The sequence below is a fragment of the Chenopodium quinoa genome, unplaced genomic scaffold (genome assembly GCF_001683475.1).
Source record: "Chenopodium quinoa cultivar QQ74 unplaced genomic scaffold, ASM168347v1, whole genome shotgun sequence".
Lineage (NCBI taxonomy): Eukaryota > Viridiplantae > Streptophyta > Magnoliopsida > Caryophyllales > Amaranthaceae > Chenopodium > Chenopodium quinoa.
In genome coordinates, this window is record NW_018744311.1 from 1,449,372 (window position 1) to 1,466,701 (window position 17,330).

Consider the following 17,330-nt stretch of genomic DNA (forward strand, 5'->3'; position numbering starts at 1 on the left):
AAAAAAAAAGAGGTTAAAAGATTACATAGATATATGTATTAATCTATTTATATGTTCTTCCAACAGATCTTTGTACATGCCAAAGGCAACTAATTAAGTATATGATAAGAGTTATGCATTTATTTGCAAAATTCAATGCTGATCTTTACTTCAATAACAAAATTTTGCAGACTGAAAATGGAGTTTCGATTGCTAGCAAAGATAGAGGTCAGAATGTTAAATGGTCCCTGCCAAATAGGGGGAACAAGAAACTCAACACTGCTTGGAGCTTGAAGGGTTCTAACCTGATTGGTGGAGGTGGTGTTATTCGAAATGATGATAGGTCTTGGCTTGCAGGTTTCTCTATGAAGTTTCACTCTATTTCTCCTGAAGCTGCAGAGCTTCTTACAATAAGAGAGGGCCTGATTACTGCTAAGAAGTTTAATATCCGGCGTCTTGAGCTGGAAACTGATGTTGATGAATTGAAAACAATGATCCAATATCATGAAGATTACCTTAATCATGAGCTGGGCATGATTATCCAAGACATTGTGTATTTGCTTAAGAAAGATTGGATAGTTATCATTCTTCGAGCCAAAAGAGCTGCCAACGCTTTTGCTTACAATTTGGCTAAGTTTGGTTTACAGTTGACTGATGATGACATCAAGTTTCACTACTTCATTCCCCCTTGTGCTCGTGATGCCTTTGAAAGAGACTGCGAAAGGAACTGACCTGCTTTCGCTGCTGCCTTCAAGTGCTTGGGATGATAACCACACTTCAGACTTGTGCATATCTTTATTTGTGTTTGCTGTTACTACTAGTTGTATGCAGACTAATGTAGTTTACCTTTGTTTAAGATAAACTTTAGCAAGGTTATCTCCTTTCTACCTGCCTGTATGTACTCATCATTCATGATCTGATTATATGTCAATGTGCTTCTATAAATAAATAAATGAATGTATAAATAAATAAATAATCAGTGTTAACTAAAGGTCTGTCAGATAAGGTATATAATTAAAATAGAGCTTAATAGATTACATAGACTATATGTATTAATCTACATATTTATATATATTCTTCCAACAGATTTGTGTACATGCCAAAAGCAGCTAATTGAGTACCATACACAGCTTATTAAGCGCTTAGATACTGAGTTTAGGACGGAATTTTGAATCAACAAATCTTGAGGTGATTTTATCTGTACAAGCCATGCGGATTCTCTCAGGTGTAGCAGGATTGTCCAGAGGAAACCACCCACTGTAGCCTGCTTCTGTTCTAGCGGCTGTGATTGCATCCTTGATAGCAAATAAGATAGCAGAAGCAAGGAAAAATGGAGGTTCGCCAACAGCTTTTGAGGAATGTATAGCTTTAACATTTGGAGATCCCTGCATATCAGCCAAAAGTAGCATGTTATAGAATATTTGAGACAGATTCTTATTTGTAGTGTCACACAGAAATACAACTTTAAACAAACAAGGAATATTAGCAATATTCATATGGGATCACTTTTACTTTGGCCATGTATATGCTTCTCATCTAGAGACAAAGTTTCATAACGATATAAAAAAGACAAATTTTTAACCATCAGCATCAAGCTCGAGCTTCCTTCTTACAGCCATGCCCTTCCGGAGTTTAGAGGCAGTGAGGCCCATACGGCCATACTACAGAGTATGTAATAACTGGAAAGGATTTATTGGCAGAATACTCAATCAACCAGATGGTTTTTTAGCCTACTACAGATCCAATTCTATAACTCACAAATTGGGATGTATATAGAAGCATCTAACACTATAACTGAAAACGACAGGTGTACAAACCTTCAAAAGAGAGACGCTGAATTTTGAGGGAACATCATTCAGGGATGGAATTTTATAATTTCCAGGTCCACATGTGTAAAGGAAGCCAGGAGGTATCCACTTATGAGCTGAATCTCCCCACTTGAGCTCCTCTAAAGCAACCCAACCCAGCCCCTGTACGAATGCCCCTTCAATCTGCAATAAACATGGATTGTACAAAAATGAATATGCAGGATATAATGTAAAGTTCAGCATTGATTTTCTGTGATTAATGTGCGACTATCCTGAGCTCTACACAATCAAGCGACAAGAGTCAATAGTATCATGAAGACACGGACGGTAAAAACAAAACTAATAAACAACTGCAGTCAATCATATAACAACATTGCTCCTGACATTTGCCCCATTTAATTTTTTATTAAAACGAGGACAAGACTCACTACTTACTATTCTTCAAAGTAAATACAGAAGATAAAATATAAAGGTTTTAAGCAAAGACCAATTTTGAATAGGTTAAAACCAAACCAAACAATGCAACTTCTACCAATATTTTCCAACCATTCTTCTATCTAATTCATTAAGCCCAAGCAGCTAAGATGGAGATTTCTGCAGTGGAAAGTACCTGACCAACATCAATGGCCGGATTGAGAGAATGTCCAAGATCAAGAAAGATGTTTGCAACTCTTGTATGGAAATCTCCAGTTAATGTGTCGATTTCAACCTCAGCAAAAGCAGCACCATACGTGAAATAACTGAAAGGTTTTCCCTTGCAAGTTTTCCAATCAAAGCCGATATCAGGAGTAGCATGGAAACCATGAGCAGATAGGTCTATTCTCTCCAAATAGCAAGCATGTGCCAACTGAAAGAAACAAAGTGGTCATCATTTCCTAGAGGAAAAGGAATTTTTTTTGGAAAATGTATGTTATTATCTAGACACACTACCTCAGCAAATGAAAAAAAGTTCTGTTTTGAAGCAATAGGCTCCATCCTTGCTTTTATTTGCTCACAAGCATCTAGAACTGCAGCACCATACATATCAGAGCTTGCTGATGCTGCAGTTGGTGATGAATTTGGAACCTGTTGGCCGCAAACAAAAACAGCATAATAGAAGTAAGTGCCTGTAGATTCTACAGTAAAATATTTATGTATGCGAATTTGAAATCTTCTGCTGCTTGTTACCTTGTCTGTACTAGTTTCGGATATGAATACAGAGCTAAGAGGAATGTCAAAAGCAGAAGCAGCAATTTGAGCTACTTTTGTATGTAAGCCTTGACCCATCTCAACACCACCATGAGTAACTAGTACAGTGCCATCAGTATAAACTTGGACAAGGGCACCTGCCTGCATTCATTGCAATCAATAAATAAGAACAGTGAAAAACAAGAGATGAAACACCTCTCCCTAGTCCCTACTCACTTTATAGACATGCCAATCTTTTAAAAAAAATATCCTCTGTACATCTAAAATCACACTGCATGTTGACACATTATTGACAAATGTAAATCAAACCTCAAAAGTCTATAGGAGGCAATCTTTATTGAACGGAGGGAAGCTTGTCACCTTAACTTGCATGTGTATGGTAAATTGATAACATGTAGAGTCAACAATGATAGAAAATGCACACAGGAATGGATACTTTGCAGGCTCACATCAAGGATAAAAATGTAATGCATGATCTTTCTACCAAAGATTCGAATCCAATTTCACAGAACCTAATTCAAATAGAATAATAAATCATTGCCACATACAATTGACATTGGTATGAATTCAATACAACCAGATTAAAGCCTCAAAATTCATGGAAGTACCCAATATTGCCCTTCCCACAAGAAAAATCATCATCATGCCTGGGTCTGATTAAGGTTAATGTAGACGACAGGAGCGAAAAAATAAATTGTGTTGACATTTTTTAAAAAAAGGGACCTGGTCATGCCCACTAAGTGGAGGAGAGTTGAACCACTTATAAGCCTAACAGGGTTTCATCCCAAAACCAAGGAAGTATTAGCTTCTCAAGTAGTCAAGTATAAAAACTGTTAGGCAATTCACAATGTCTATTGCATTATAGGTTACCTGATTCATAAATTTGGTTGTAAATGAGATGCCAAATTTAGTGGGAATCATAGCAATTCCACGTTTTATCCATCGATTTTGAACATTAAACTCATCGGCCTCTGCACGTGCCTTTGGAAAGTTGCATGATGATTTGAGTTGATTCCACAGCTCACGCAATGTGAAATGCTCAAGAGCTTGGCCATAATGCAATATTGATCCTTCACTTTGGAAGTTTATTTCCTAAGACAGCACAAATTTGAGAATTATTTAGAACTCAACAAGTATATTCACAAACAAAATGTTGATTTCATCAAAACTGATGATATTTTGTAAGCAAAGCCTCAGTGCCTCACACAATAAAAACATATACAGCAGTTAGTCTTACCCTGATCTCCTCTGGGCTCTTCTTGAGCTCCATGGCTATCCTCTGGATCCAATTTTCAGCAATAAGCATCCCTTGAGGGCCACCAAATCCACGGAACGCAGTGTTGCTTGGAAAATTAGTGAAGCAAACATTTCCATTAATCTGAACATTAGGTATCTCATAAACATTGTCCGAATGAAACATTGCACGTTCAAGGACAGGAAGAGAGAGATCATGTGAATTTCCAGCATTGTTATAAATCTCAAGGTCCAGAGCAAGAACCTTCCCCTCATTTGTAAATCCTACCTGTACAGTGATACATAACATCAATTAAGTAAAAATGTTTAATATCAGGATCCGTGAAACAAATTCATAGAGAGGCTATCTTCATAAAGAACTGTCAATCTACACACATACAAAATTGAGTGAGACAAGGATGCTAGGGTTTCAAAATCATCCATATTTGACTGAAAGCAAGACAACTTTTCACTTGAAATCAATTAAATCACATACCAATGGCACATGGTTGATTAACTGTGATGCAAAAAAATAAAATAAAATAAAATAAAATAAAAATAAATAAAACACACACACACACATCATAATACCCCCCTTATTGTGAAGTTTGTAAAATTTAGAGTCTGATCCCATAGATTTCTCATGGTGTTTCTCTCTATGGTTAGTGTAATATTGTCCCATAGTGTAAAATTTCCACTTACTTTTTTTTTTAATTTTTTTTTTGAAATAAAAATTTCCACGTACTTGTGAAAGGGATATTCCCCTTAATTTTGTGGTGTGCCTATCTTGTTTCTTCTAGTACATTATGTTGTGGTCCAATACTTCCTTTATCTTAATGGCCCATTAGGTAATAGTTATAAACAGTGGTAATGGGAATGGATTTGTATGTAAATTCAGAAAGAAAGTCAATGTTCATTCCCAAGATAACTCAAGATGACCCCCAAATCTTTTTATTTTTCTTCATAAATTTCCATTCCCACCTAATATCACTTCCCAAGTGGTAATGAATGGTAATGGTAATGGGATGAGATTATAATCCCATGTAGGTTGTTTTCCAAACTAAATTACACTTAAAATTGATTTCCATTACTGCCATTTATTACCTGCTGCTAAATTGGCTGTAATAGACTAATAGTACATACTACATAACCCATACCATAGTCCTACCATTGCTATGCATAAGTTATGAGCACAAATCATTGCTTCATTGGCATGAAGCAAAAATCAGCACCTAAAAACTTGATAATTTAATCATCATTGGAAAAGTATGGAGGTAATTTATTAATGCAATTTTTACAGGTTGCAAATATTCTTGATCACTAATCTGAGGTTCTGGTGACTACCACTTTGATCTTGAAATTTTAAAACACCATAATCCATTTAATTCCCTCCTCTTCTCCTTTCAGTCCATTTCAAAAACCAAATTTAGAATTATCTTTGTTTATGCACAAACAGCGTAAAAGTTTGTTGGAGCTTTTCATTTGGAATGAAGATGCTGTTTGGTGGAATAATAATCTAATGTGTGAGGCTTTTTAAGGATTGTTTATGTTTACAAAGTCTCCAACATGCATGTCAATCACAGCTTAACAAAATAGTTGTATTAGCCAACTAGAGAAAATAAACTGTACCTTATACTTTCCAAGAAAGCTGTGACGCTGTCCAGTTATCATCATGTCTACATCTCGGTCTAAGGTGAGTTTTACATGACGATTTAACAGATAACATGGAACAGAAGCTGCAGCAGCAATAAAAGCTGATCTTGTCTCCTTGCCACCAAATCCACCACCAATTCTCTTTGTTTTGCAAACTACTTTTGACATAGGAAGACCGAGTACGTGACTGACATACTTCTGGTGCTTCTGAGGTGCCTGCAGAGGGATTATTATAATGCGAACTAATAAACAAAAAAATAAAGAAAAATTTCATGCAGAAGACATTTAAAAATTAAACATTTAAAATTTTATTCATAGGGCATAGGAGAAACTAGCAACTTAAGTATGATAGATACCTGAGTAGATGAGATCATATGGACCTCATTACCACTGTCCATGGTCCACACTAAACTGCTCATTGATTCCAAGTAGAAATGTTCCTGACCACCTACTTGTACTTCACCTTCTATGATCCTGTCGCACTCACCTGATTGAAAGCAGAGATCAACATCACCTTTCTTGAATTGCCTCTCTGAGCCAGGATGAAAACTTCTAGATTTAATTGCATCTTTTATAGATAAAATAGGAGGCAGCTCTTCGTACTCCACATGCACGCTTCTTGCTGCTAGTTTTGCATTTTCATGGGTATCGGCAACAACTATGCCAATCACCTGTAAATTCACAGATACTAGTCAAAAGCTGCCTAAATAAGATTCAAAAGAGGTATCAAATTCTTTTGGATGAGCTAATAACCGATAAAATGAACTCAAAAGTTCAGTAAGATTGGAGTTTACCTGGCCCACACAAGTTACCAATTCTGAAGCAAAGAGCTCCTCATCAGCGACCACGGGCCCAATAAAATTATCCCCAGGGACATCTTTGGCATAAAATATGCCTTCAAAGCCAGGTAAAGACTTTGCACCGGAATCATCAATTGAGACTATGCAGGCATGAGGCTTTTTACTCAGGATCAATGCAGCATGTAAACCATTAGGTGGCATTGCTATATCATCAGCATATTCTGCCTCGCCTGTTACCTAAAAAGAGTGACAGAAGAATATGGTAAGAGCGCTAGGTATAATGTATAAAATCTAGCTTGATAACATGATTGAATAAATAGGAATAACCATTTAAAATTACCAAGCACTTCACATTTAAAATTATATTACATTAATGATGCCAACTTCAGCCAATAACTTTATAATGAACGACCAGTTGTAATAAAAAAAAAAAAAAAAGGTTTAGTGCATTAACCACAATCCTGATCCTTAACCACCCCTCCCCCCCCCCCCCCAAAAAAAAAAAAAAAAAAGCCCCAACACACAAACCCACACACCAAAATAGAAATATTTTAAAGCAAATAAATCTCTGCGAAGGGATATTCCCAAAATATTGTTGCACACCTGAAGTGTTGCAGATAGATGCATCTCGGGAGATCCTACAGCTGTCCCATGTTTGACAATCTCATAGTCCTGACTCCCAATCACAGGTGGCTTATGGGATGGCTGTATTGCTGACAGATATGATGGAGGTACACTCTCTGTCAAAGTTGTCTTTACATCTAATTCTCGAGATACCCACAAAAAATATTTGAAGAAAAAACTTAATGTCAAAGATTTTCTGAACTCCACCATCCCACCTGGTGCATCTTCCTTAAGTAACACGTCCTCCTCCAAGACTTTTAAGGCCCCATCTAGCAACTCCTTGTTCCAACTCTTTCCTATGAGAAAATCTTTTGTTTTTGACGCAAAAAAAGAAACAGCAGCAACCCCTCCATATACAATTGATGCATCTGAAACAAGCCATTCTTCGTTCTTCTTCTCAAGGTGAACACGCATCCCGGCATTTACTAATGCAATATCATCATCTTTACGATGAGCTTGCTTAAACTCTTTCACAAACTCAAAAGGCCTTGTCCATGGTAAATGTATTGATAGTAAAATCTCATCACTTGACAAATCAATCTTACGATACCCTAAGAAAAAGTTCTCTGCCAAAATTGTTCTAATGTTTCCCTTGCTATTGATAATGTGAAACTTTGCTCCGGTAGCCATCCAAAGAGGATTCAAATCTGATATTGGACTAGCAGTGCATATATTGCCACCAACAGATGCAACATTTCTTATCTGAGTTCCAGCAAACCATTTTATTTGCTCAATAAAAGCATTACAAGATGATACTTCATGAGCAGCACGGTCTAAAGAAACTCTTCTAAGAACACTCAGAAGCTCAGACAGTTTCACAGCAGCCCCTATCTCCAATCCGTTATCTTTCACATGTAAGATGTTTAACTCAGGCACCTGTGCAACTGACACAAGAACTTTATACTGCAACCTCTTCAGCCTCATTTCGATTCCAACCTCAGTGTTACCATTTACCAACTTTGCCTCTGGATATTTGGCTTTTAACTCTAGAACATGTTGAAGTGAAACAGGTCGATACCACTTAAGCCCACCAAAACCACTCAAGCTTAAAAAGGTAGATTTCCTTAGCAATAGCTCAGGAGGAAAAATAAGCTCTCTATCATTGTATTTGCTACCATCAATATCACTATAAGAAAGTTGTTTGTAACTTTTATTGCATGCCCCGCTTTCCTTCATATTATCAGAGTTGCAATCAGATTTCAATCCACAAGAGCAGGGTTTACCAGTAGATGGACATACGAACTCATTGCCTAGACGATCTGCCAAGGTAGCACCAGTGTATATCATGTCATCGGTTTTAGCAAAAACTCTGAAGGCATCAATAATTGGCCTATAACCTGTGCAACGGCACAAATTCCCTGCCAAACTTTCTTCAATTTGCTGCTCAGTTGGAGGAGTTTGACAGGATCTTAATAAAGCATACATGGACATGACAAATCCAGGAGTACAAAATCCACACTGGGAGCCATGTGAGCTTGCCAATGATTCCTGCAAAGATGACATATAATAAATAACAGAAAAGTTGCAAAACAGTTCTTTTTCCTCATTAAAATTAGTCAGGAAAGTGCTATCCTGTCAACGAAGGAATTTTAGATAAACAAAAGCTGAAAAATTAACACTAAGGGCCTGTTTGTTCACCTTATTTTCACTTTCTTCAGGAAAGTTCAAATGATATAAGTTTTGGATAAATAAGTTCCAATAAGATTTGATAAGGGTTAATAAGGGCTGTCCAAGTTCAATTTACAACTAAATTAAGTTCTAATAATGTCAAATAAGTTTTGACAAGTTCAAATAAGTAAAAATCAGGTTAATAGAACAAACACTAAAATTTTATAGACCCATGCGGAGTTTATTTGTAAGTATGGACCAATAATGCTAGAGGGCATAACTTTGGATTTCCCCTGCCTTGCCTATTTCTCACAATCACCCAACCAGAAATATATTCATGTACAGAGTAAATTCTCAATAAGAAAAAGAACAACACCCGGTTAAAATTTGGTTTTCGTTTTAGAAACATTTGTCTATCTTTACCAAAATTTAAATTTGGGATGGGGGAATAGTCTATCAGGCAAATCAACTCCGCATCTTCTTTATCTAATATAGAATAGGATAGGAAGTTAGCCGTGAGTAAGGATATGCTAAATCCTTCATTTTTAAGTATCCTTTCCTCAAGGTTGTTCAATGGAGAGCTTGCAAAACAACTCAGCATCTGAAAAGCTCTGGGGTACTTATAAATTATAATGATGTATGAAGTATGCACCTATTTAGATGAAATCATATAAAATGGAAAGAATTGAACCTGCACGGGATGCAAGCCAAGTTTACGATTTCCAATGCCTTCCACTGTGATTACATGCATTCCTTCTACAGAGTACAGTGGAGCCAAACATGCATTAACTGCATGGTGCCTGTTAGAGGAAAAAATAAGAAATTGAAACAATCTCTTTAATTTGGTTTGTCAACCATTATAGATGCGACATTTATGAAAAAAAGATGCTCGACCCACATGGAGTGATGTCATAATCCTGCTAGAACAAAGTGCAGCTATGCCAAATATCAAACAGACGTAACTACTATCAGAATGGCTTTATATGATTCAATGCTCCCTACATTCACTCATAGCCCTAAAAATAACAGCTGCTTTTCACACCATAATATTAGTTTGCCATTTTTAATATTATTCTGTAGACATATGTGAGCATAGTAAACAGATGACGGGGACAGTATCCACTTAAGTTTCTTATAATTAATTTACGTTGGGAGCAAACAAGCAGATAATTTTGTTTTGCAGAGACTCACACACATTTCTTGTGCAGCTGATCAAAGTAGGAGACCATAACCGTACAAGCACCACAACCTCCTTCACCACAGCCTAATTTTGTCCCAGTTAGGCCAAGATCTGCACCAAAAGCATTGATCACAACATCATTAATCAACAACAAATCAAATAGCAACAGAAAAATAATACTACATAATACTTAAAGCCAAATCACAAGATTGGTAAATAAAGAAGTTAAAAAATCCCTCAGCCACTTTGAAGGTGTTAGTGTATGACACTATGAAATTGAACAACAGAGATCCTTTGGGCCTATTTTGTCATCGGATATAGGTAATCCTCCTTATTTCATTTGGTTTTCCCAGCTCCTTTTTCTTTCTCTTCCCTTGATTCACCTCTCCCTCACACAGTCTCTTCCCTGCTTCTCCTCCCCTTTCCACTGCCATAGGAGATAAGAAAAACAGATTGCTCCCTATCTAAGGCTCTAAGCTTGATTACAGTTGCATTCTCAATGCATCAAACTATGCATAACAAATTACTAGGTAGGCTTACAGTTGCCCACCCTATGTTTGTTTTCTTCATTGTATGATAAGGGGTTGAAGGAAAAAATCATATGGATGAGAAAGAAACTCAACATAGTAGATGGATATATTGTCAACTTTCCATGAAGTAATCAGAGTATAATATTCATTTGCACAATATATCGAGTGCCAAAATATGTCCATCCCTTCACTAGGGTATTGGGGTGGTAGCTTGCTTAAAAAAATGGTTGGTATTTGATACATTAGAGAAAGTCCTACTATGCAAAATGAAACCGAGTAAATTGCAAGACAAGAATCGTAACCAGAAAATTGCATTAAACCAATTACTCTATATTGCCTTCATGTCATAAACTCATATTTATTCTCCAACAAACCTCACTTGCAGGATATTTTACTTTATTCAATTGAAGGTCTTAATCTATGTGATAAAAAAAAGTTGCACTAAAGAAAATGGATGAATTCTTGGGCTCATAAATGATTAATAAATCTTTTTTTTAAAAAAAAAAAAAAAAAAAAAAGGAAGCATAATTTTATTGGATTGTCCCTCTTTAGAGAAAAAGGGAAAAGCTAAATTTCTTTTGGCTAAAAGGGTAAAGTTGATTCTTTTTTCTTAATCATTTTCTCCAACACACCTCAATCAAAACCTTCTAATGCAAAACCACTTTGATTTCATTTCATGATACAGTTAAAGTTAACATAATTCTACAATTATCATCTACTCCTTTCAAATTTGAGGATAACTTGATCAAAATTCAACTTCAAAACCCGAAACCGACACAAATTTTTGAAACCAGGGAGTAAGGGCCTATCATTTAGCTAAATTCCTTAATTTTAAGGTAACAATCATACAATTCTATGTTTTCCCATAAAAATTCATCAAAAGTCAAACATCATTGCTCAGTAACAAAGCACCGTTACAACTAACAACAGCATAACTCATGATCATAAACTTTACAAAATACAGAATTTAATACAATCTTCAATTTAATATATTCAAAATATACAATTAAAATAACAAATTAAAAACAAAATTAGAGAATAAAAATTAGTATTATCATACCTCTGAGATACTCAAGAAGAGTCAAGTGAGCTAAACCATCAGAAAGAACTTTACGAACACCATTGATGTAAAGTATAGCTTCGTATGATTCTTTTTCTTCGATTATTCCAACTTTTTCTTCACTCATCAAAGATCCCATCTTTTTTCTTTCAGAATATCACTATGAATATTCTCCAAAATTAAATCAAATCTCCAAATTAAAAAGAAATAATTAAATTTAGAAAGAAATATACAAAATTGGATGAACAATGAGTAAGTGAATTGAGAGTTTCTAGTATAGTTTCGACCAAATAAAAAGAAAGTGATGAAATTTGATGAGATCGGATGTTAAAAGAAAAAAAAAATGAACACGGAATAAGTTAATTCATACTTCGTAAATCGTACTTTTGTTTTCTAATCTTTTTTTTTTTTCTTTTTTTTTTAAAAACAAGAAACAACTCTTACCTATTATGTTTGTTTGTACTTGTGGATAAATAGTGGGATAGGTCCACCAAAAAAAAATATAGTGGGATAGGAAATAATAATGCATTGTATTATTATATCCCATGAATAAAAAATGGAGTAATCCATCTATTCATATATCCTTTTTATAATAGCTTATTAGGCCTCATTGAATAATTTGCTTCTCGATTTTCCGTAATAAAAAAATATAAAAAATAAATAAAAGACAAGGGGGCAAGTATAAGATTTGGGACTAAAATGAAAAGATTAGTAACAATAGTTAAGTAATTTTATTACTCATCCCAATTTACTTCCCAAAACATACCAAAGGCAAACAATAGGTAACATAATTTAATTTCCTTCCCCCATCCTTATCCTACCTTTTTATACTCATTATCTTTATTGGCGTTATCGATATTGCTAAATGTCCATTAGTTATTAAATAATCCCTAAAAAAAATGGATTAAAAGACAAAATTACAAGTAAATTAACAAAAAAAAAAAAAAAGTGTAGTCAGTATGGATTACATAGTATGACATGTATGTAAATATATTAGCTACACCTATTAAAAAAATATATTAATTTATTTACAATTTTGTCACTTTATTATTTAGAAGATAAACTTGTATTTATTTGTATAGAGCGTCAAATAGATCTACTAAATGTAATTTGTATCTTATACGGAGTATAAAATAATTGAAAAAGTTATGTTAATAATAAATTAATAATACATATGTCTCTTTTCGATAGTAATATATATTTTGATCTTCACGGTTTTTAATGCACATTATGTATATATTCAATATAATTTGAGTAATTTTTTTTAATAAATTAACATTTTAAAAATATATTTTAGACTAATACAACATTTCATTATATTCCAAAATTTCAAAATAGAAATATAACTCATTTTTGGTACTTTATAAACATTTTTATAGGTGTAATATGGTTTCAAACCACCTTATATGACCCCGAGAGTCACCCCACGTACTTAGTTCAGTTTTGAAAAGAATGTCAAAAAATGACCCGAAATCGTGTATTATATCCTTCAATTTTGGACAATTTTTCACTTTTTTGACCCGAAATAAAAATTGCAGAGATGCTTCCCATGGACCCTAATACACCCCGTGAGTCCATTTGGTAGAGTAAAACCATCCAATATATCTTCAAACTGTCAATTTACCCGTTTAAAACTTGCACCGATTTCATAAACACGACGCTACAACGGACATTTATGGTAACATATAATGATCATATATGGTTCCAAACGTCAATATATGACCCTGGGATGTATCCACTGGTATCTCGAGACTTTTTGACACCAGATATCGAAACCTCCGAAATTACCACAAAAAGCGTGTATTACAGCCTTCAATTTTGCCAAAATTTGACTTTTTATAGATATCTTTATAGGTGTGATATAGTTTCAAACCACCTTATATGACCCTGACAGTCACCCCACATATTTAGTGGATTTTTTAAAAAAAATGTCATAAATGACCCAAAATCGTGTATTATATAGCCTTCAATTTTGGACAGTTTTCACTTTTTTAAACCCGGAACAAAAATTGCCGAGATGCTTCCCATGGAACCTAATACACCCCAGGAGTCCATTTGGGTTAGTAAAACCATCCAATATACCTTCAAATTGTCAATATACCCTTTTACAACTAGCCCCGATTTCATAAACTTAAGGCTACCACGGACATTTATGGCAACATATAATGATCATATATAGTTCCAAACGTCACTATATGACCCAGGGACGTATCCCCTGGTATCTCGAGACATTTCGACTACGGGTCCCGAAACCTCCAAAATTACCACAAAAAGCGTGTATTACAGCCTACAGTTTTGACATTTTTTTCTTTACTTTTTATAGACATCTTTATAGGTGTAATATGGTTTTAAACCACCTTCATGACCCCGGGAGTAACCCTACGTATTTAGTTCAGTTTTTGAAAGAATGTCAAAAAATGACCCAAAATCGTGTAATATAGCCTTCAATTTTGGACAATTTTTCACTTTTTTAGACCCGGAAACAAAAATTGTCGAGATGCTTCCCATGGAACCCAATACACCCCGGGAGTCCATTTGGGTGGGTAAAACCATCCAGTATACCTTCAAACTCACTGGTTACCCTTTTATAACTTGCACTTATTTCATAAACTCGAGACTACCACGAACATTTATGGCAACATATAATGATCATATATGGTTCCAAACGTCAATATATGACCCTGGGATGTGTTTCCTGGTATCTGGAAACTTTTCGACACCAGGTCCCGAAACCTCCGAATTACCACAAAAAGCCTGTATTACAACCTTCAATTTTGCAAAATTTGACTTTTTATAATCATCTTTATAGCTGTAATATGGTTTCAAACCACCTTATATGACCCCGAAAGTCACCCCGCTTATTTAGTTCAGTTTTTGAAAAAATGTCAAAAAATGACCCAAAATCATGTATAATAGCCTTCAATTTTGGACAATTTTTCACTTTTTTAGACTCGAAAACAAAAATTGTCGAGATGCTTCCCATGGACCCTAATACGCCCCGAGAGTCTATTTGGGTGCGTAAAACCAACCAATATACCTTCAAACTGTCAATTTACCCGTTTACAACTAGCATCGATTTCATAAACTGAGGCTACCACGGACATTTATGGCAACATATAATGATTATATATGATTCCAAACGTCACTATATGACCTGGGACGTATCCCCTGGTATCTCGATACTTTTCGACACCGGGTCCCGAAACCTCCAAAATTACCACAAAAAAGCGTGTATTAAAGCATTCAATTTTTCTAATTTTTTACTTTTTATAGACATCTTTATAGGTGTAATATGGTTTCAAACCACCTTATATGACCCCGAGAGTCACCCCACGTACTTAGTTCAGTTTTGAAAAGAATGTCAAAAAATGACCCAAAATCGTGTATTATAGCCTTCAATTTTGGACAATTTTTCACTTTTTTAGACTCGGAAACAAAAATTGCCGACATGCTTCCCATGGACCCTAATACACCCCGGGAGTCCATTTGGGTGGGTAAAACCATCCATTGTATCTTCAAACTGTCAATTTACCCGTTTAAAACTTGCACCGATTTCATAAACTCGAGACTACCACGGACATTTATGGCAGCATATAATGATCATATATGGTTCCAAATGTCGATATATGACTCTGGGATGTGTTTCCTGGTATCTGGAGACTTTTCGACACCGGGTCCCGAAAACTCCGAAATTACCATAAAAAGCGTGTATTACAGCCTAAAGTTTTTGCCATTTTTGACTTTTTATAGACATCTTTATAGGTGTAATATGATTTTAACACACCTTTATGACCCCAGGAGTCACCCCACGTATTTAGTTCAGTTTTTGAAAAAATGTCAAAAAATGACCCTAAATCGTGTATTATAACCTTCAATTTTAGACAATATTTCACTTTTTTAGACCCGAAAACAAAAATTGTCGAGATGCTTCCCATGAACCCTAATACACCCCGGGAGTCCATTTGTATGGGTAAAACCATCCAATATACCTTCAAACTCACTGGTTACCCGTTTACAACTTTTACCAATTTCATAAACTCGAGACTACTGATTAGGGGATTTTTATCCACCAATCACCATCTGACAAGTGGACCAACCAGGTTCCGCCACGTGTCCTTCACGTAGGCCAATAGGAGCCTGCCACGTGTCAATCACAGATACGTCCTCTACGGACCAATTGAGACACGCCACGTGTCCACCCATGCCAAATGGGAAAACCGGCCAACAAGGCCCAATCCTGTTTAGAGGCCCGGTCAGCCCTAGGTTTACCCTAAACCTAGAGAGTGGCACGCTTCTCAAGACTATAAATACTTAATTAATCCTCATTAAAGGGGATTCAGCAATTAATGACTCTCACCTAGAAAAGTCTAAACACATTGATCACTCCTCCCCTAGAGGAACCAGATCTTCCCCCTTTAATTTCCGCACTTATTACTCCTTAATCAAGTACTAACTTGACCGTTGGAGGCGGAGCTCCCAGGAGTCTCCGTTATTTTGCAGGTACAGGCGTCCGGTTCCAGTCTCGGAATTGTAACTCTCCCGCGGGACATCAGAAAACCCCGAAACATTTGGCGCCGTCTGTGGGGAGAGTACTTCAGAGATGGCATCCAAGTCTGTACCGACTCCTGAAGAGAGGCGTCCCCTAGACGACCTTCAAGTTCAGTCGGACCATGACACCGAAAGTGAATTTGAAGTTGAAACTCATACAGCTCCAGACGGGACCCTAAGGGCCCGACGTACCCGTCATACCGAAAGGAGGGAACGGGAGCATCTTCAAACAGGAAGCGAGCCAGCAGGCGCACCGCCTGTTCGGCAACAGCCGACTGATGGGTCTACTCCCATCACAAGGAACGAACTCATGACCTTCATGAGGGACTTCAAGGGAGAGATTCAAGAGTTGATCAACAAGAAGCCGCCTGCTTCAGTCAAGGAGCAGTCGGCCAAGAAACCCTCCACTTCACTGAAGAGGAAGCCAGTTCAAGGGCGAGAGGCGACTCCTCATCCTAAATCTAGGAAGCGGGAGCCACCTGCCCTTGATTTCACAAAATTCCGTTATCCTACAGGAAATAGGAAACCGGTTCGTCATATTCAGGCGGACGGGTCAAAGCAAACATTCACAGATGCTCGGCTACTGCTAGAGCAGAAGAAGAGTGACCGATTGTCAGAGTCGGCTTCTACTTCAAACTTTCCAGACAGTTTGCGAAATGCCTCGATGAGGCATACTCAGTCGTACCATGAGAGTCAGTCAGGCGGCACCTCCCGTCAGTCCGGCTTTCATAGTGCCCAGGCGGTACCAAACTTACCATTTGTGCCGCAACAACAGTATTTTATGCATCCACCTCCCTTTGGTGGACCTACAGCAAAAAACGTCCAACCTATGGACTGGCAGCTACGGTTGCTAAGACTTGGTGAACAGCCGTCGGCCTTCTCCAAGGAAATTACTGAAGCCGCTCAGCCGGCCAAAGTGAAAAATGTACTAGTAGGCGCCTATGACGGCACTACTAACCTAGAAGACCATCTGATCGCATTCACCAACCTGATGTACCTTCAAGGGTTGGATGATCCCACTTGGTGCAAGTGTTTCCCAGCGACTCTCAAAGGAATCGCACAGCAATGGTTCGGCAACCTGCCGACTGGTTGTGTAAATAGCTTCAGGACGCTTGCTTA

The 17,330-nt window shown here is 36.6% G+C and overlaps 1 protein-coding gene across 2 annotated transcripts; it reads right to left on the reverse strand.

Moving 5' to 3' along the window:
- Nucleotides 1-924: 924 nt before the first annotated feature.
- LOC110696014 (xanthine dehydrogenase 1-like) lies at nucleotides 925-12,190 on the reverse strand. 2 transcript variants are annotated; one of them, XM_021873276.1, is made up of 14 exons: nucleotides 11,664-12,190; nucleotides 10,085-10,184; nucleotides 9,585-9,693; nucleotides 7,265-8,773; nucleotides 6,656-6,898; nucleotides 6,218-6,532; nucleotides 5,838-6,077; nucleotides 4,213-4,497; nucleotides 3,846-4,067; nucleotides 2,955-3,116; nucleotides 2,718-2,852; nucleotides 2,398-2,634; nucleotides 1,797-1,970; nucleotides 925-1,364 (listed from the first exon to the last, which is right to left on the reverse strand). In XM_021873276.1, the coding sequence occupies exons 1-14, from the start codon at nucleotides 11,800-11,802 to the stop codon at nucleotides 1,122-1,124; spliced, it is 4,113 nt and encodes a 1,370-aa protein (XP_021728968.1). In that variant the 5' UTR covers nucleotides 11,803-12,190; the 3' UTR covers nucleotides 925-1,121. The 2 variants fall into 2 exon arrangements, with proteins under 2 accessions (XP_021728968.1, XP_021728969.1); XM_021873277.1 differs by lacking the exon at nucleotides 11,664-12,190 and having other exon boundaries at nucleotides 10,089-10,184.
- Nucleotides 12,191-17,330: the final 5,140 nt, after the last annotated feature.

Coding starts and splice junctions, on each gene's coding strand:
- LOC110696014 (XM_021873276.1), bottom strand. CDS start 11,802: ATGGGATCTTTGATGAGTGAAGAAAAAGTTGGAATAATCGAAGAAAAA. Junction 6,899..7,264: donor ATCTATCTGCAACACTTCAG/GTGTGCAACAAT, acceptor CACTCTTTTTAG/GTAACAGGCGAGGCAGAATA. Junction 3,117..3,845: donor CAACCAAATTTATGAATCAG/GTAACCTATAAT, acceptor CAATGAATGCAG/GCAGGTGCCCTTGTCCAAGT.